At 41.6% G+C, this 20420-nt stretch overlaps 1 protein-coding gene across 1 annotated transcript in view; it reads right to left on the bottom strand.

Annotated features, from left to right (window-relative positions):
- GXYLT2 (glucoside xylosyltransferase 2) overlaps positions 1 to 20420 on the bottom strand; it is a 38399-nt gene that overhangs the window by 6836 nt on the left and 11143 nt on the right. Inside the window, exons 2-3 of the mRNA XM_060239556.1 lie at positions 7579 to 7771; positions 7255 to 7386 (exon numbers count right to left, since the gene is read on the bottom strand). Coding sequence (XP_060095539.1) covers positions 7255 to 7386; positions 7579 to 7771 — 325 coding nt within the window. The remainder of the gene's footprint in view (positions 1 to 7254; positions 7387 to 7578; positions 7772 to 20420) is intronic.

Raw genomic sequence — 20420 nt, 5'->3', positions numbered from 1 at the left:
GCTTTGGCCCTTCCTCAATCTGGCCACTTTTAAAAATGTCTGATTGGGATGACAGATTACCTCAGGGTTCATGTGTCATAAGGTAGAAAAATAACAACCAGCCTGTCATTTTTTGTTCACAGTGTGCCCTCTTGTGGGCATTCGCTTCTATATGCCCTCATTCATAGTATCAATGGTTTTATTTTAAAAAGATCAATTTTTTTTCAAAAGGTTGTTTAATGACTGTTTCATTATTTTACATTCCCCCTCCTTCTTTTGCAGTAAATATCTCTTCATTTTGTTTGCCTTATTTCTCAGACTAACTCTATGGGACTGGTCCTCTGGTGGAGTTTGTGAAGGGAAGGGATTTTGTGTTCATTTGATTCCTTTGTCACCAACACTCAAGCCAGAGCATACTTTTTAAAAAATGCAGTAAAACTCTACAATACATACAATAAACAATAAAACCAGGTTATTAGAACTGCTTAAAATTTTTTAAAAAACAAGATAATTCATACAAGGAATTTTTTCCCTGAGGTCACTTAATCAAGAAAAAAGAAAAATAAAGATTTATGAAGAAAAAGGAAGAAAGCTATCTGAGGAGAAGAAGATGTGTTTTGTACAAAGGAAAGTATAGCCTGGTGAGTTTAAAAGACAGCTGTAGTTTCTGGAGACATAGCACAGCACTAGAAAGCCAGCCAATCTGCAGAAAAGACTCAGGGAGACCGTGAGAAAGTGAGTAAAGGGCTCTACTACCTTTCTGGTTACAGCTGTAATTGTGTTGCCTAAGTTTAAGCATTTATATATATTTTCCCCCACTATGATCCCTGCATAGTTAAATAAATCCTATTCATATATTTAAGGTAATTTTGTTGAAGGATAAAAGGTAGTTCAAGTGTTTGTGGATTTGTTTCAAAACTATTTTTCTTTCATTTGTGTACTGGCATTTCTCTTCCTCACCTCCCTTCCTCCATTTAACTAAATGAGGCCCAGTAATTTATTCTCTCAACTGGAGGGAGTATGAGAAATTGGGGTTACACCAGATTACTCTTTTATTAGAGAGAGCCCACATGGTATACAGGTTCACAAGGGTTTGGATGTGAGATACTGTCAGCTTCCTAGTTTCTTAGCTGAAATGGCTGCTTAGTCAACTTTTAGTTAACTGTTATGTTTTCTCAGGAAGAATTCAGCAGCCTAACAAATCTATGCTGAAATGTCTCTTTTTAAATGCCAAGGGAAGTTCTGTATTCATCCAGGAATTTCAAGCTGGCCTCCAAGGCGGTGCATTGTATATGGGGTGGGAGAGAGAAAGTGTTATTGAAGGGCTTAGAATGAATGACATTAATTACTTTCCTAGCGGTATCCTAGATTCCACTGCCATGATATATGTGCTTTGGAGCTTTTGTGAATGAGTTAAAAGAGAAGAATAAAGGGTGAAAATCTGTGCAGAAATGCTATGCAACATCACACATATGATGCCAAGTGCCACCCTTATCATAATTGGAGAATAGCTTTAAGAGGATTTTTACCCTTAAGTGTGTGCTGGGTATGAAACACTGGTTCTTTCTACTGAAGGCTCATCATTGCTAGCCTATATGAAAAATTAGGGGAGAAGCCACTCCACCTCAATTAAATAGGCTTTTTGAAGAATATTTTCAAAATACTGTCCCTGGATTATGTGGTCCAAGAATGAACCTCAAAAGCTGCCTTCCTTCTTCCCTTGTGTGGAGACTGAAAACTTCCTGGGTTTGAAGCAGCCCAGTTCCTACCTCACAACTAACTGGTTAGTTCGCTTGTCTCCAGACCAAGGTGCTTGAAAATCCTTTGTAGACAATAAACCACTGTTCTCCCCCCCTCCCCTGTTTACATGCCACAGTGAACAGTGACATATTATGTAGCTGCCAGTCTTATTTTCTTTATCTGAAATCACTTTTTCAGACACTTAGAGCAGATTACACAATGAAGAAAAAATGCAATATTTTTCTTTTTAAAAACAACAACAATGAACCAATATTCTTCTCCAGCCTTTCTCTACTAAATACACAAATTAGGCTAACTAACTGGCTTAGCTGGATGAAGCACAAGAATAAAACAATCCTCAGAGTGGATGCTTCCAAATATTTAGTTCAGTTATAGTGCAGATATCTGGTGTTTTTTTACTGTAATAGCTAAATTCACATTCCAACTTCTCCACAGCCAGAATCTTTTGATAGCCTGAATTAACCTGATCTGAAGAAGCCAGACATAGTCTTAAGTGCCCAGTTGAATTATTTTGCTATTTATGTGCCAAGTAAGCTGAACTGTAATCTGGATTTACCTATGCATCAAAAGAAAAGTCCTGTCCCACAGGGGTCCATTTCCAGAAGTAATTATTGAAGGTACCATCTTACCAAAACAGCCTTGGATATAGAGGATGGCAATCTTCCCTTTCATCTGTCTACCACAACCACTACTTAATAGTGTTTTCTCAATAAAACCCTCAGATATACCAATGACTGCTCCCTAAAAACTCCTCAGCTCTGGGCATTCCACTGATACCTCAAGACTCTACCTCACAGGGCACCTCCATTTTGGATCCCTGTACATATGTACATTCTAGCAATGAAAGATGAAGTCTGGATCAAACTGATACCAAAATGACAGTGAGTCATGCTGACACCATGCAAGGAATGTGAAGACAGCTCCTCCACTGATTATGCACAAGAACATCTTTGGTGGGAATCAACTGAAGGGCTTTCCCCCCCAAGGACCTAAGGAGTACTCTCCCTGATTTGGCCCTAATGAATGACCCAGATAACCAAGACAAAGAGCAACAAGCCAGCCCTCCTTGTCATAAGAGCTAGACAAAAAGATTTCTTCCCCTACTCCATTGTGTAAAATACTTAGCTATCAATACTTGCCTAATTAACCTCTCAGTCTCCCTAAAGGAACACTCCTTGATACTTTTACTTTTAATGCACAGAAAACCCTTTTCAAATTAGCTCATCTCTGGAGAGAGGGACTTTTCATTCCAATGCCAATACCCTTTCCCCTTGTCAATTTTAGCAAAAATGTATAAAAAGTTATCTCTCAGTCCATCCAATTTGTAGCCGGTTGTGGAGCCCACTCTTCTACCCTAACTGTATGGCTAGCTTCTCTACTTTTTTACCCCATTCTGCTGCACTTCTTCAATCTGTTCAGTTGCCATCTCTGAAGCTGCCCCACTGTCCTCAGAAAGCAGGTTCTTATGTCTTTGATTCTTGCCTTTTATTTCTTTCCTTAGTAACAGGTAGTTTATTTACTTTCTTATTTTCCTTTCTATAGTGCCCCTACTTTTATTTACCTGGTTTAACTTGGTTCACTTTCTTTGAATTCAGTAAATTAATTTATTTTTTATTTAAGAAGCTTATGTTCCTTCATTTATTTTGAATGTTGTCTGCATCTCGATCTTGGTATACACAGGTTTAAGATCTCAGTAATTGATATCCCCCCAAATATGCAATTTCTTCTTGCTAGCTACAGGGCTGCACATATACTACTGATTTGGATAATAGCACCATAAGATGGCCAATCCCCAGTTTAGGGCAGGGGATTCCCCAGTTTGGAGGCCCTCCCCCCACTTCAGGGTTATCAGAAAGCAGGGTGGGAGGCACTATGGAGACCAATTCCCACAGGGTATAATGGAGAAGATCTGTAGTATATGAGGCTGTTTTTTAAGGTAGAGGCACCAAATTTGCAGCATAACATCTGGTACCTCTCCTCAAAATACCCCCCAAGTTTCAAAAAGACAGGATCAGGGGTCTAATAATATGAGCCCCTATCCTTAATTATTTCCAAATGGAGGAAAGGCATTTAAAAGGTATTCAGTCCCTTTAAATTTGACTGCCAGAACTCCCTTTGGAGTTCAACAGTGCTTGTCACACCCTTGGCTCTTGGCTCCACTCCCAAAGTCCCCAGATATTTCCTACTTGGCAACCATCACAACCATGCTGTTTCCGGAAGCACCAAGAGACACACTAGACTCCTGAAAACGTTAATCTCAGAGCCAAACTAGATGTGGCATCCTCAAGTTCACCATGAATGAAATTTCCTTTCTTTACAAATGTTGCAGGGGCCCAATCCTGTTGGGGTCCATGGCACAGGGACAGATGAGTGCCTGCTCCTCCTGCCCATGTGTCATTTTCAAGATCTCAAATGCTAAGAATTTGGGCTTCTGAAAATGGTGTAGGGGAAAACAGGACCCCTCCCCACATTCCATGGTCCCAATAAGGATCAGGCCCCTGCAGCTTTTGTAAATAGAGGGAATTTCATCCCTAAAATGGTAGAGATGTCCCCTTGGTGGACTCAGGGATAGTGTCACATCTAGTTGCGCTCTCAGAAGTCAACCCAGAACTGTAGCAACACTTCAGGTTAACGACAGTCTACCACTGTCATTAGTTTATGTTTGCATTCAGATGACAGTTCAAAGTATGCTTTGTTCTTAGACCAGACAGCAGATATCAGGCTTGTTAACTCCAGCTGCCATGCACAGCAAGGATATTGAAAATTTCCTGGGCTTGGGGCAACACAGTTTGATGTCCAAATCAGATTTTTAAAAAAGAACTGTGATTTATTGTCTCACCCGGAAGAAGAGGGTTTCAAATGCTAATCTTGGTTTGTAGACAATCCAGTTTATTGTTTAGCTCAACTCCTATACCAGAATGAACTACGGTCTAAGGAAATTTTCAGTCTTCACATAAAGGAAGAGCATTTTTTGAGGCTGTTTCTTAGGCCACATAAATCATAGTTAATTAAGTCATCAGAACGCAGCTTTAGTCTTGCTTCTAGCTCCCACAATCTGCTTTCTCAAGTCCTGATGCTGGAATGCCATCATATCTTCTTCACTGTTACCTGCCAGGCTCTGCAACCTAAATGTGTTACTTGTCCCACACAACTTGCTGACTATCGGTGGTCACAAAATTTCATCACTAATTGCAGCCATGGTATTTCTTTCTAATACACTGAGGGGTGTGCATGAATAGTAGCCTAAAGAAATCTAGTAATAAAGACTAGAATGCTTGAAACTACACCAACTACAGTCGTGCAATAGCAATGGGCTATTGCTAAGTACCATAAGGATGAGCATGAGCATCACTGCAAAATGGAAAGTATTTAGAGGCCACAAGGTACTATACCCACAAAATGCATGAAATTTTCTTACATGAAATTCAACATTAAAAAAAAATATTTTGCACATTGTCTCATTTATTTAGAAGACCACAGCTGTCCCTGAATAAACAAAGCAGCAAGATGTTGGGACACACAAATTCAATTAACTTCCTCAAATTCTTAATATGAAGCAGCTTGAAGCTTTTGTATATTGTAGCACTTACCAAGAAGGAAATGTTTCATTAAAAAAAAAAAAGAAATGTGAAAATATACTACTACTGATCCAAGACATGGCTAGTGCTGCTTGCACTCATAACAACCAAGTCTGTGAGATACAGAGCTACTTACATATCAAAGGTCATGAGAACACACAAAGCTGCCTGTCACTGAATCAGATCATTGGCCCATCAAGGTCAGTATTATCTACTCAGATAGGCAGTGACTCTTCAGGGTCTCAGGCAGAGGTCTTTCATGAGAGCCACTTCGGTGTGGAGAGTCAGTTTGATGTAGTGGTTAAGTGTTCAGACTCTTATCTGGGAGAACCAGGTTTGATTCCCCACTCCTCCACCTGCACCTGCTAGAATGGCCTTGGGTCAGCCGTAGCTATCACCAGGGCTTTTTTTTGAGCAGGAACGCAATTCCCGCTGGCTTGGCATCATAGGTGTGGCTTGATATGCAAATGAGGTCCTAGTGGCCTTTTCTACAAAAAAAGCCTGTATGAAACAATGGTGATGTCAGGGGGTTTGCACTAATATGCGAATGAGTTCCTGCTGAGCTTTTTCTACAAAAAAAGGCCCGGCTATCACAGGAGTTGTCCTTAAAAGGGCAGATGCTGTGGGAGCCCTCTCAGCCCCACCCACCTCACAGGGTGTCTGTTGTTGGGGAGAAGATATGGGAGATTGTAAACCACTCTGAGTCTCTGATTCAGAGAGAAGGGCAGGGTATAAATCTGCAGTCTTCTTCCTCTACCTCTTAAATGTAGATGCTGGGGATTGAACATGGAACCTTATGCATGGCAAACAAATGCTGTGCCACTGAGTCAGAGCCCCTCCCTAAAATCTAGGTCAGAGCTTTGCTAGTAATGCTTCTTTTGCTTTGTTTTCCAATTGCTGGAAAGGAGATGAGCAGTGAATCCAGTCATTCAATGCCATCCTCCTCCCAATTAAAAATAAAACAAAAGCAACAACTCAGGCTAGCAACTCGGAAGTGGGAAGGAGGAGTGAGTGCCTGACAAGTTAGCAAGGGAGAGAGGAACAATTCAATCAGTCTTCCAGATCTTTATGGCCATTTAACTCCAGTCAAATTCCATCACATATATAGCTCAGGAAATGATTTCTGCTGAAAAGGTTACTCAGAATCTGCTACTTATTTCCACCTCTGGCAGATCTATCCTAACATTCAAACTTTATTGAAAAATGAGTTAAGATCAACAATCAGAAGACTAGTAAAATTAGCAATAAATCACAACCCTTAACTGAGATACTGGGCTGTATCTCATGTTTCCTTTCATTTAAAAATTAACAATAAATGTACTGACAGTAGTTCACAGAATCATAGAGTTGGAAGGGACCTCCAAGGTAATCTAATCCAACTTCCTGCACAATGCTTATTTAGCAATGGCAGAAAAGGGGGTGGGGAACGAATCCCTGCTGAACTGTTCCGGATCCAGAGAGCACTAAGGGCAGGAGCCTACAATACCTTCAACTCCAGCAAGTAAAGCCAGTAGTAGTAGTAATTTTATGAAATAGTGGAGGCCAATTATCAAATTTTTAGAGAAATTACCATTAAACAGAAACAAAATTATTACCATGTCATCCTTAGCAGAGCTGTACAATTCTAAGTCCACTGAGGTCAATAGGTGTAGAATAGCACTTTTAGTAATATAAAACGTTATGTTTATAACAACTATTTTACTTTTTAATAAACTATGGGGGATAGATTAGAACTATAAATTCAGTATGATTCATCTGTTCTCTTTTCTATTACAACTATGCCATTGTTTATTTTTAAAAAATTAAATTAAAATTTAACTAAAACATTTTAAGGTCAACACACCACTCTCACACAACTTCGAAAGGTGTAACTGGGCTTTGGGGTACACTGCCAGTTTCTTAGGCTCCTTCACTTATGGGAATCTGGGTACCTTACCGGAAGAAAGAGGCGTTGGGCAGCGCATGGCTTGAATAATTTTTTCCATTCCTGAGCATTTCCTACTGAAAAGGCAATTGGGTAGACATTATGCTCAAACTTCTTGGTATAAGAGGGAGGCCAGTCCTGCAACTGAAGAGCGCAAACAGGCAAGGGATTAGAATTCCTTATGGACAGTTTCTAGAAATGCTATTTGCAATGTCAAACATATTAAAAGAAAGCTCTTTTAAGGACATATAACTCAAAAGAATTCATTTTTAATCAAATGTAATGTCTAATCAAGTGTAAGATCAACTGATGAAAAAATGAGCAAAGGGGACTCACTTTCCTCTCAAATTCAGGCTTCAGGGAATCCTCAGCAAAGATGTGAAACTTGAGTTTCCTGTTACTGAACAGAATTGCTGATTTCAGCATGATGAGTGTTTCTTCCAGTCGGTCACCACATGCTACAACTGCCAGATGCATCCACGCTGGAGATGAGAGCTGAACTGTAGACGGCTTCTGGTCCTTTGGTTTCCTAAAATAATTGGAAAATACATTTAGGTAAGAGACTTGGTAATTTTGTCTCCCTTTTTTGGATTTTTGGTATATTTGTGTGTGTGTGTGCGTGCACCTGGAAGACATGTCAACCTCTGGTGATTGGCTCCTACTGGGGGCCTGGAGGATATTCAGAGAGGCAGCTGAATAGAACCTGGCCCTGTCCTTCCAACTGGATATTTCAAGAAAGTCTCCCATCCACTACTCACATAGACTTGGCAATTTTGAATTGTCAACATTAGAGTAAGCACAATATGTTTTTTTAAAAGGGGGAGGTGCTCATGAACGAGATAAAAACTTTTAATTAGTCCTCGTTTAAATAAAGTATTAACATTCTCCTAAATGATTTTCTGCTGTCACAACTGTTTCATTACAAGGCAACTATAGTAGATTACAAATAGCTGTAGACTGCAATCCTAAAAACAGTTCTACATAGAATTCTACTCTATATATACCCAGGAAAGGATAGTGAGGATGGTAGCGTTAGTTTCAGTTTTTGCTTCTAAGAGAGGCAGAAGACTGAGAAATATATTTGTGATTGCCAAGTAAACTTGGGGCAGCTTCAGATTTTACAGGAAGCACCAAATCTGCCTCTCACATCTGACTAACAACTTCCTAGCACCAGACTGAATACAAATTTTCTCTTTCACTATTTTGCATGCTAACTCACTGACCACTGCCTATATGTAGCACAGCAAAGCTCATGGAATTTTCCACTCTCACAGCCCAGTGAACCACCTGCAGTTCTGCTCCTGGTAGGCAGAGGACCCTCAAAAACAAATGCCCCCCACTACTCCTGGAAATATCATTCGGCAAGCATCAGTACCATTAAAATGTTGAAAGAGCACCTGAGGATCCAACCGAGTGTCTGCATGTTCGCAAATGTCGAAGGCCCAATATTCAGTGTGGTGTTGTAGTTAACAGAGGTGGAGTCTAATCTGGGCAACTGGTTTTATTCCCCACTCCTTCACATGAAGCCTGCCTGCTGGATGACCCTTGGCCAGTCACAGTTCTCTTAGAACTCTCTCAGCCTCACCTATCTCACAAGGTGTCCGCTGTGGGGAAAGGAAGGGAAGGTGATCTTAAGGTGCTTTGGGATTCCTTAACAGTTTCTAAACCCAGCACAGCTCCTTCTTCCCTATAATATACCCTTTCTAAAGACTCGCTCCTTTCTTTCTACCTCTGTCTGATATCTCTCCTCATGCTTCCACCCAGCTCAAATAATTCAAACGTCTAAGATGCACAGATACTAGGTAAGCTCAAAAGATGCTTATGCAAAATTATGGCTTCATTAATTCAAAGAATTTCTTCTCAGCACATAAATATGGGTCTCTTGGGGCAAAATACAAACAGGCCTGGGTTTGGGACTCTTCATTCATAAAGTGAGAAGGCTTTTTCCTCCTCCTCCAGAAACTAAAATAAAGTCCGTAATAGCTGTTGCTCTATATTGCAGCATAAATCTTCTTATGCCTTAAGGGACATCTGCCTTTGGTACCTGACTGGCTGCGCAGTGCAATATATTTCATTAATTGCTTAAAAGTCCATAGGTTTTTGTCTTAATTAAGCCTCAATTTCTGCAGCGGATAATGACATACTACATTTATGCAAATAGTATTTACTTTCCAGCCAATTAGTGTGAAACCTACTGAATTATTAAAGGACATAATTGGCTGCTTGCATGGATTGGGCTCTTCTGCCTTTCTTATTACTCTGCTTTTCACCTACTTTCTTCAGCGCTTATTCTTAATTGCTCCTTTAAATCAAGAGGTACATAAGAAAGCAAAAAGCTTTGATATGCCTCCTGCCCATACATTTCCACTGAAGCAAGCAGAAGCCCTGGTCATTTGTTATTGCAATGTCAAAATATCATGCTTAACTAAGGACACTAATTTTATAAAGGTAAAGGTTGTTCCCCGTGCAAGCACCAGTCGTTTCCGACTTTGGGGTGACCATAAATCAAGTAGACTGACATAAGAAGTTTTTACATTGAGACAACTGGTCCATTTAGCTCAATAGTTTCTACTATCTGTCAGTCACCTTTTTATCCCGCCCTTCCTCCAGCTCAAGGTGGCCCATATGGTCCTCCCCTCTACATTTTATCCTCATAACCATCCTGTAAAGTAGATGGCCTGAGGCTGCCCAGCAAGCTTCAAGGTCAAGTGGAGATGTGAACCCAAATCTCCCAGATCCTAGAGTTTGACACTGTAAACACTAGACACAGGCATTAACTCCTCTTCTCTCCGGGGTTTATAAAATCTCATTACATGTGCTAAACACATTTTCACCAAATAGAGTTATACATTCACTGTAGTATTATGTATTTCTGTTTTATATTAGTGTACTGGAATAACGTTTATAATACTAGCTACATGTTAGAATGAAATTAGATGGACAGAAACACCTCTGAGAGAAAGCTGTTGTTGAGAGGAGATGGACATTTACTCTTTACAATTAAGTAACCTTATGATAGACACCGTCATTCTCCAATTCTGACAAGTTTATCGCCTTTGCTGTTCTACCACTGAACCCATGCAGATGGGTTAGACCAGACTAAACTTGTCATTCTTTTAATCTGTTAAAAACAGTTTAACTATTTTGCATGCAAATTCACTGCCCACTGCCTGTATGCAGCACTGTTCATGGTATTCCATTTCATTGCCTGACAAAGTTTGTATGCACATGAAAGCTTACACCCTGGGTGAAATGATTACTGTAGGACAATAGGGAAATGGCTGAGAAGCTAAATACATTTTTTTTTTTGCCTTTGTCTTCACTGTGGAAGATGAGCATTACTTGCCCACTCCAGAACTGCTGATTTCGGGAGGGGTGTTGAAAGACCTGAGTTAGATTGAGGTGACAAGAGAGAAGGTTCTATGACTGATAGACAATTTAAAAACTGATAAATCACCAGGCCTGGATGGCATACATCCAAGAGTTCTGAAAGAACTCTAAGGTGAACTTGTGGATCTTCAGACAATAATATATAATCTTTCATTAAAATCTGCCTCCATTATCGAGGACTGGAAGGTAGATAATATCACCCCCATCTTTTAAAAGGGTTTCAGAGGAGATCTGGGAAGTTACAGGCCAGTCAGTTCAACATCAATACCAGGTAAGTTGGTGGAAACTGTTGTTAAAGAGAGAATTAGTAAACACATTGATGTAGGCACACTGATGAACAAAAGTTATTGAAGAAGACTCAGCATGGGTTCTGTAAAAGAAGATCTTGTCTCACCAACCTGTTAAGAGTTCTTTGAGGGGGTGAACAAACATGTGGACAAAGGGGACCCAATAGATATTGTTTACCTTGACTTTTGATTAAGTTCTCATCAAAGGCTCCTAAGGAAGCTCAATAGTCATGGAGTTTTATGCCAGAGAGGGTATACAGTCCAGTAAGACTGAGGTAAAAAAATCAGATTCCCTTCTAGAAATGCTTTGGGTTGAAATAGAGGGCCCAAAAGGAAATTTAACTATGGGAGTTTGTTATCACCCACCAAATCAAAAGATAGAGGACAATTATAATATGATGGAAGGATTAAAGATAGCGGCTAAATGTAAAAACTGTGTCATAATAGGTGATTTTAACTACCCGCAGATTGATTGGGTCACTATGTGTTCAAGTTGAGAGAAAGAGATTGAGTTTCTAGATGTTCTCAATAACTGTGCTGTGGAGAAGATGGTCACAGAACCTACCAAGGGTGGGGCGATCCTGGATTTGGTTCTAAGTAATGCCCAAGACTTGGTGAGAGATGTAAACGTGATCGCACTGCTTGGGAGCAGTGACCATAACATTATTGATTTTACCATATTTATAAATAGGGAGTTGCCCCAAAAGATTAGCACAACCACGTTTAACTTTAAAAGGGGTAGATTCTCTGAGATGAGGAGGCATGTGAAGAGGAAACTGAAAGGAACGGTAAATACGGTCAAAACCCTTGGGGAAGCTTGGAGGCTATTTAAAACTACAATCCTAGAAGCTCATATAAAATATATACCACAAGTTAGGAAATGCATAAACAGGTATAAGAACAGGTTAACAAACAAAGTAATGGAAGCTGTAAAAGGTAAGAAGGACTCCTTTAAGCCGTGGAAAGCTAGTCCAAGTGAGATTAATAAAAAGGAACACAGGCTGTGGCAAATCAAATGCAAGACTGTGATCAGGCAGGCAAAAAGGCACTATGAGGAACATATTGCAAAAAACATAAAGACCAACAATAAAAATTTCTTTAAATATATTAGAAGCAGGAAACCAGCCAGGGAGGCAGTGGGGCCCTTGGATGACCAAGGGGTCAAAGGATTACTGAAGTAGGATAGGGAAATGACTGAGAAGCTGAATGCATTTTTTGCCTCCGTCTTCACTGTGGAAAACGAGAAGTGTTTGCCCGCTCCAGAACCACTAATTTTGGAAGGGGTGTTGAAAGACCTGAGTCAGATTGAGGTGACAAGAGAGGAGGTCATACAACTGACTGATGAATTAAAAACTAGTAAGTCATCAGGTCCGGATGGCATACATCCAAGAGTTCTGAAAGAACTCAAAGTTGAACTTGTGGATCTCCTGACAAAAATATGTAATCTTTCATTGAAATCTGCCTCCATTCATGAGGACTGGAAGGTAGCAAATGTCACCCCCATCTTTAAAAAGGGTTCCAGAGGAGTTCCGGGAAATTACAGGCCAGTCAGTCTGACTTCAATACCGGGAAAGTTGGTAGAAACCATTGTCAAGGACAGAATGAGTAGGCACATTGGTGAACACAAGTTATTGAGGAAGACTCAGCATGGGTTCTGTAAGGGAAAATCTTGCCTCACTAACCTGTTACAGTTCTTTGAGGGGGTGAACAAGCATGTGGACAAAGGGGACCCAATAGATGTTGTTTACCTTGACTTCCAGAAAGCTTTTGATAAAGTTTCTTATCAAAGGCTCCTTAGTAAACTCAAGAGTCATGGAGTAAAAGGACTGCTCCTCTTGTGTATCAAAAACTGGCTAATTAATAGGAAGCAGAGAATGAGTATAAATGGGCAGTCTTCGCAGTGGAAGATGGTAAGCAGTGGGGTGCCGCAGGGCTCAGAACTGGGTCCCATGCTCTTTAACTTGTTCATTAGTGATCTGGAGTTGGGAGTAAATAGTGAAGTGGCCAAGTTTGCAGAGATGACTCTAAATTGTTCAGGGTAGTGAGAACCAGAGAGGATTGTGAGGCACTCCAAAGGGATCTGTTGAGGCTGGGTGAGTGGGCGTCAACATGGCAGATAAGGTTCAATGTGATCAAGTGCAAAGTAATGCACATTGGGGCCAAGAATCCCAGCTACAAATACAAGTTGATGGGTTGTGAACTGGCAGAGACTGACCAAGAGAGAGATCTTGGGGTCGTGGTAGATAACTCACTGAAAATGTCAAGACAGTGTGCGATTGCAATAAAAAAGGCCAACGCCATGCTGGGAATTATTAGGAAGGGAACTGAAAACGAATCAGCCAGTATCATAATGCTCCTGTATAAATTGATGGTGCGGTCCCATTTGGAGTACTGTCTGCAATTCTGGTCACCACACCTCAAAAAAGATATTCTAGTATTGGAAAAAGTGCAGAAAAGGGCAACTAGAATGATTAAAGGTTTGGAACACTTTCCCTATGAAGAAAGGTTAAAATGCTTGGGGCTCTAGCTTGGAGAAACGTCGACTGTGGGGTGACGTGATAGAGGTTTACAAGATCATGCATGGGATGGAGAAAGTTCACAATACAAGAACTTGTGGGCATTCAATGAAATTGCTGAGCAGTCGGGTTAAAACGGATAAAAGGAAGTACTTTTTCACCCAAAGGGTGATTAACATGTGGCATTCACTGCCGCAGGAGGTGGTGGCGGCTACAGGCATAGCCAGCTTCAAGAAAGGATTAGATAAAAATATGGAGCAGAGGTTCTCTTATGTTCTTATGGGTTTTTTTAAAAAAAATAACAAGTTTATTGAGAAAAAAATAAAACATTACAAGAAATTCCGCTATTTAGATTAGTATAAAATCAGTACACAGACAAACTTGAGATTTAAGTTATACATTACATATGCACAATTCAGCCCTTCCTACCCACCCCCCTCAAAAAAGAAAGAAAAAGAAAGAAAGGTGTTAATTAAGAGGTCAAAAATATATCAGACTCCAGTAAGACGGATTATTAGGTAAAATTTCATGTTCCATCAGGTATGAGACTAAGGGGAACCAGACTGCCATAACTCTTTATTCATAGCAATCTACTGATATTTATAAGTATTGTAGGCTAGTTTGTGAAGAAGGAATAAGTCCCAAAGTTTGAGCAGCCATTGCTCAATGGATGGAGGAGTTTTGTCAACCCATTTTGAGGCTATTATAAATCTGGCAGCTGCTATTAGAATATTAATTAATTCAATATTGCTTAGTAAGCTCAAGAGTCATCAGTCATGGAGTAAAAGGACAAGTCCTCTTGTGGATCAAAAACTGGCTAATTAATAGGAAATAGAAAGTGAGTTATAAATGGACAATTTTCACAGTGGAGGGTGGTAAGCAGTGGGACAAGTGCTCAGTACTGGATCTGATGCTTTTTTAACCTGTTCATTAATTATTTGGAGTTGGGAGTAAGCAGTAAAGTCACTAAGTTTTCAGATGACACTAAATTGTTCAGGGTGGTGAGAATCAGGGAGGATTGTGAGGCACTCCAAAGGGATCTGTTGAGGCTAGACGAGTGGGTGTCAATGTGGCTAATGAGGTTCAAATGGCCAAGTGCAAAGTAATGCACATTGGGCTAAAAATTCTGACTGAAAATGCATGTTGATGGGGACTGAACTGGCAGAGTCATGGTAGATAACTCACTGAAAATGTCAAAACTGTGCAACTGAAATTTTAAAAAGCCAATGCTATGCTGGGAATTATTAGAAAGGGAGCTGAAAACAAATCAGCCAATATCATAATTCCCCTGTATAAATTGATGGTGTGGCCTTGTTTGGAATACTGTGTGCAGTTCTGGTCAACACACCTCAAAAAAGATAGCATCAGAAAAAGTGCAGAAAAGGGCAACTAGATGATTAAAGGGTTGGAACACTTTCCCTATGAAGAAAGGTTAAAAACACTTGGGGCACTTTAGCTTAGAGAAATGATAACTTGAGGGGTGACGAAGTTTACAAGATTATGCACGGAATAGAGAAGGGAGAGAAATAAGCACTTTTCTCCCTTTCTCACAATACAAGAACTCATGGGCACTCAATGAAATTGCTGAGCAGTCCAGTTAGAATGGATGAAAGGAAGTACTTCTTCACCCAAAGAGTGATTAACATATGTAATTCACTGCCACAGGAGGTGGTGGCTGCTACAAGCACAGAAGGCTTCAAGAGAGGATTGGCTAAACATATGGAGCAGAGGTCCCATCAGTGGCTATTAGCCAGAAGGTATAGTTAGGGGTGTCATATGTGCGGCCCACAGGCCTAATCCATGCCCCACAGGGCTCCAATCAGGCCGCAAGCAAATGGCTCTCATCTGCTTCCTTCTCCCTCTCCTGCTTCCTTTGGTCACCATTTTTTCTGTATCTCTGTGCAGAGCAGCCAAGCCAAGCAGCCTCTTGCTCTTTCCCTTTTCCTCAAGGGAGGAGGAGCCTTAGCCAATGGAGGGGCTTGGATCTGTAGCTCTGCTGTGTGATTGATAGAATCTGGCTCTCTTAAACAGTAGAGCTACAGATCCAAGCCCCTCCATTGGCTGAAGTTTCTCCTCCCTCCTCCTCCCTTGGGGAACAGAGAGATGGAAGAGGGAAAGAGTGGAGGCTGCTTTTCTCAACTGCCTCAATCCCACTGAATAAATGAAAAAAACACCACTAAGACCTTTAACACAGTTTTATTCAAGGTATGAGCTTTTTGCCTTCCTTTTCTGTGTGTGTGTGTGTGTACCTGTTCTTAAGCTCCTTTTGTCAGGGGTCTCCTAGGTGCAACTCGGTTCCCTCCCGTTTTTCACTGTATTCATGCGCTGATCCAGTCTCATATAAGTTACAGTTTTTTTTCTGGGGAAGATTATAGTTTTACAGACAAAAAAATAGTCCTCAGTCTGTGTCATGGTGCCTTTACATGTTCTTGATCAGTACATAAAACAATATATGTACAAAAGCTCACAATGCCCAGCCATTTCATGTTTTCCCCTGGGTCCTAAGGCACAGAGCACTGACAATGAGATTTTTTCAGTGAATTTCAATAAATCAAAAGTAGGCTTGCAATTTACAGATACATATCTTATCAGCATACTCAAGATTGCTACAGCACAGATACTGTCTCCAGATTTTGATACAATTCAGAGCAAGAGGTGTCAAACTGCTAAACAAATTATTGCAAACATGCTAATGTTTTAAGCATGTTTTATTTTAAGAAAAAAAATCCTTAGTTGTATTTGTCTGTGCCCTAAAAATTTTATATCTCTGCTACCTGGAATTACATTTTATGACACAAATGGCCTGGCCCAACAAGGTCTCATTTATGTCAGATACAGCCCTCATAACAAATGAGTTTGATACCCCCTGAGACGGAGCATGTGATGCTCTGTAATCTTGGTGCTTGAGCAGGGGCAACAGTGGGAGGGCTTTTAGTGTCCTGACCCACTGCTGGATCTCCTGATGGCACCTGTTTTTTTGGCCACTGTGTGACAGAATGTTGGACTAGATGGGCCATTGGGCTGATCCAACATGGCTCCTCTTATGTTCTTATGACCTAGTCTAGGGAAGAGATGACTGTATCCATGCATTTTCTCAATTAAAACTCTCTGCCCCACAGCAGCAATTACTACCAGTAAGGGCAGAGCAGGAACTCTCTCCTTACCTGTCTTTTCCGCTTCTGTGGCTAACAGCAACCCATGGATTTCTATCAAGGAAGTTGTGTATTACTGTTGGAGGGAGGGGAATCCCTGTTACAATGCAATAGCTCCAGTCCAAACCCAGGCCTCCCAGTGCTGCTTCTGAATATTAAAAAAAAAGTCAGGATAGCCACCTAATGTGTACTTCCATCCCAACATTCTTAAGTTAGACTAAGTTGGAATCTTCTGAATACAAAGCATCTGCTCCATCATTTAGCATGCTATCAAATTGATCCAACGTGGCAGTACATGTACTGGATTCCCAGAAAAGTTGGCTTTATTAAAGCTTACAGGCCTCACCGTTATAAATACAAAGATTTAAAGTGTCTGTGGTCTGGCAAAAGTACTAGCTAACTTCTTCAATATTCATATATGCAAACTCCTTTACTGCACCTATGCCCTGCCAGCATTCACCTTGCCTGCCATTATTCCAGTAGAGTACTTACTGTAAAATGAACAGCAATATTATTCAGAATAAACCATTTCCAACCAGTGTTCCCTCTAAACTGAGTTAGCTTGAGCTAGCTCACAGATTTTTAGCCTCAGCTCACACATGTTTGTCTTAGCTCAGGAAGGATGACCCCCAGAGCAAACTAATTTATGCAGCAGCTCACAACTTTAATGCCAGTAGCTCACAAAGTAGAATTTTTGCTCACAAGACTCTCCGACTTAGAGGGAACATTGTTTCCAACTATAGTAATTAAGATTAAAATTGGGGCTACACTGTGTGAAAGGCTGTGCATATGCACAAATGCCTTCTACGCAAATGTCTAAGTCTTTTTTCCTCAACAGAAGTGGTTTCTGTGTAAGGGAAAGCATTTGTTGATGGGAGAAACTTTATACATCATAGCACCTTTTAAAATCTAAAGTGACACAAGATGTTCCTCTGTAGTCTGCTTCTGATCAGCAGTGGCTACAATACATATGTTATGTCTTTACTTCTAAGAGAATGCATCTGTCTACAAAATAGTACGAATACTCCCCTGTCTTCTCACCAAATGGAATTCAAAATGCATATCTGTGGAGTGTGCAATGCTGGGGGAGGGGGTGTCACAACAGGTGGTTCAGTGTGAATCTTCACTATGAGAAGAAGTTGCCACACAGTGGTAAAAACAACCCAATTTCACCCTCAGAGAAGACCTGTTTAACTGAACATGGGGGACAACACTGGGGGAAACTGCCTGCCCCAGACATGTGCTCCTCACATGAGAAATGCAATGTCTGAATAGAAGGTGAACTTGGGAGACTTTCTCAGCACAGTCTTTCCTGTTCCTCTTCAAAGTAAAGCAAACTGTGACAGCAAACTTCACTTTTAATGGCACACAGTGACCACAGAAGCATGGCAGGTGCTCTGTGTTTGCAAAGTTAGGCAGCTGACTGGAGTTGACACATATCTGGCTTTACTGAGGATATGGTGAAATACCCAATCCTGTCACCCACTGCTCTCCCAAAAGGAAAGCTGCCATGGGAATGCACATAAGTCCACCAAAAGGGGAGGACTGATATATTGGGCAACACATTGTTCAAACTGGCTTGCAACTGCCCTGGGGTGAATACTGAAGATCTCCTGAATCTTTGGGGAGCTTGAAGGTTTTCCAGATATCTGGCAGATTCCTAAACTGGTAAAGGGAAGGGGTATTTGAATGGTAAAGGAAGAATGTTGAATAATAAAATGCAAAGTTTACCCCAAAGCACTGGTTCTCTCATCATATTTCCATACTCTACACTTCCCTTCTGTTGCACTGAAATGCATGGCCTGAAGATATTCCTGATGAAAGTGCTGTCAAAAACCCACCTCCAAAAGTGACCTAGGGCATGCTGTAGGTGGAAAATGTGGCCAATATTTTGATACCAGATAAGTGAATAAGAACATAAGAGAAGCCGTGTTGGATCAGGCCGATGGCCCATCCAGTCCAACACTCTGTGTCACACGGTGGCCAAAATACACACACACACACACACACACTGCGGCTAATAGCCACAGATGGACCATAAGAGTGACCAAAAAAAAGGGGGGAGGGCAAAATAAGCATGTGTACCAGAATAAAAGAACTGCTATATTTCCCAAGGATACAAGCTGTGCTTAATTCCCCTGAGGGAGATTCCCCACACCATGCCACCTAAACAGAAGTGCTGCTGCCACTGAATGGGTGTGGTAGCTGGCTGCAGCAGAGCAAGGAATTGCCATTATTGCTTCTTTGCCTTAAGCTGAAGGAAACACTTGAAACTTCAGAGGTTAATTCACAGGGCATGAGAGTTCGATTCAAAGGGCAACTCAGTATAAGTGTGGGATGAAGAGAGGAAAAGGGAGGAGGTTGGGTCGTAAAAGAGTAGGGTTGCCAATCCCCAGGTGGGGGCAGGGGATCCCCCAGTTTAGAGGCCCTCCCCCCCCCCGCTTCAGGGTCGTCAGAAAGCAGGGGGAGGGGAGGGAAATGTCTGCTGGGAACTCTATTATTCCCTATGGAGATTTATTCCCATAGAAAATCATAGAGAATTGATCCACAGGTATCTGGGGCTCTGGGGGGGCTGTTTTTTGGGGTAGAAGCACCAAATTTTCAGTATAGCATCTAGTGCCTCTCCTCAAAATACCCCCCAAGTTTTAAAAAGATTGGACTAGGGGGTCCAATTCTGTGAGCACCAAAAGAAGGTGCCCCTATCCATTATTTCCTATGGAAGGAAGGCATTGAAAAGGTGTGCCGTCCCTTTAAATGTGATGGCCAGAACTCCCTTTGGAGCCTTGATCTTGGCTCCACCCCCAAAGTCCCCAGATATTTCTTGGATTGGACTTGGCAACCCTATAAAAGAGGCAGAAGTAGGTGGGTGGCCTGACATAAAGCAGAAGGAATGGAGGAAAAGCAGAGGGCAGCAGGCAGAGAAAAAGGGCAAGGGGCACACAGGATGGCCCAAACTCTCTCTCTCTCTCTCTCTCTCGGCTTGGCTTCGCGAACGAAGATTTAAGAAGGGTGCAATAGTCCACGTTTGCTGCAGGCTCGCTGGTGGCTGACAAGACCAATGTGGGACAGGCAGGTCCGGCCACAGCGGCTGCAGGGAAAAGTCTGATTTAGGGTTGGTCCTGTAGCAGTGCGATTCTTCCTCAATCTCCTTTTGTCCTCAAGACCAGCTATGCGTGTGTTCTCAAAGGAAGAGACAGCCTGGTGGATGGTGTGCCTCCATGCTTTGCGATCTGAGGCTAGGTCAGACCACTGGTGATGGTTGATGTGACAGGTGCTAAGGGATTTCTTCAAGGAGTCCTTGTACCTCTTCTTTGGTGCCCCTCTATTTCGATGGCCGGTGGAGAGTTCGCCATACAGGGCAATCTTGGGAAGGCGGTGGTTTTCCATCCTAGAAATATGCCCTGCCCAGCGCAGCTGCGTCTTCAACAGCAGTGCCTCGATGCTGGTAACCTCTGCCCGCTTGAGGACTTCAGTGTTGGTCACAAAGTCACTCCAGTGGATGTTGAGGATGGTGCGAAGGCAGCGCTGATGAAAGCGCTCAAGGAGTCGCAGGTGATGACGGTATAAAACCCACGATTCGGAGCCATAGATGAGGGTTGTCATCACAACCGCTTTGTAAACATTGATCTTTGTGCCTTTTTTCAGATGCTTGTTGCTCCACACTCTTTTGTGCAGTCGGCCAAATGCACGGTTTGCCTTTGCCAGCCTGTTGTCAATCTCCTTGTCGATCTTGGCATCTGAGGAGATGATGCACCCCAGGTAGCTGAACTGCTGGACTGTCTTCAGAACTGATTCACCCACAGTGATGCAGGGAGGGTGATAATCTTCCTGGG

This window comes from Heteronotia binoei, chromosome 5 (assembly GCF_032191835.1).
Source record: "Heteronotia binoei isolate CCM8104 ecotype False Entrance Well chromosome 5, APGP_CSIRO_Hbin_v1, whole genome shotgun sequence".
NCBI lineage: Eukaryota > Metazoa > Chordata > Lepidosauria > Squamata > Gekkonidae > Heteronotia > Heteronotia binoei.
The sequence above is the reverse complement of the archived record's forward strand: the minus strand, read 5'-3'. Positions and strand labels throughout refer to the sequence as shown.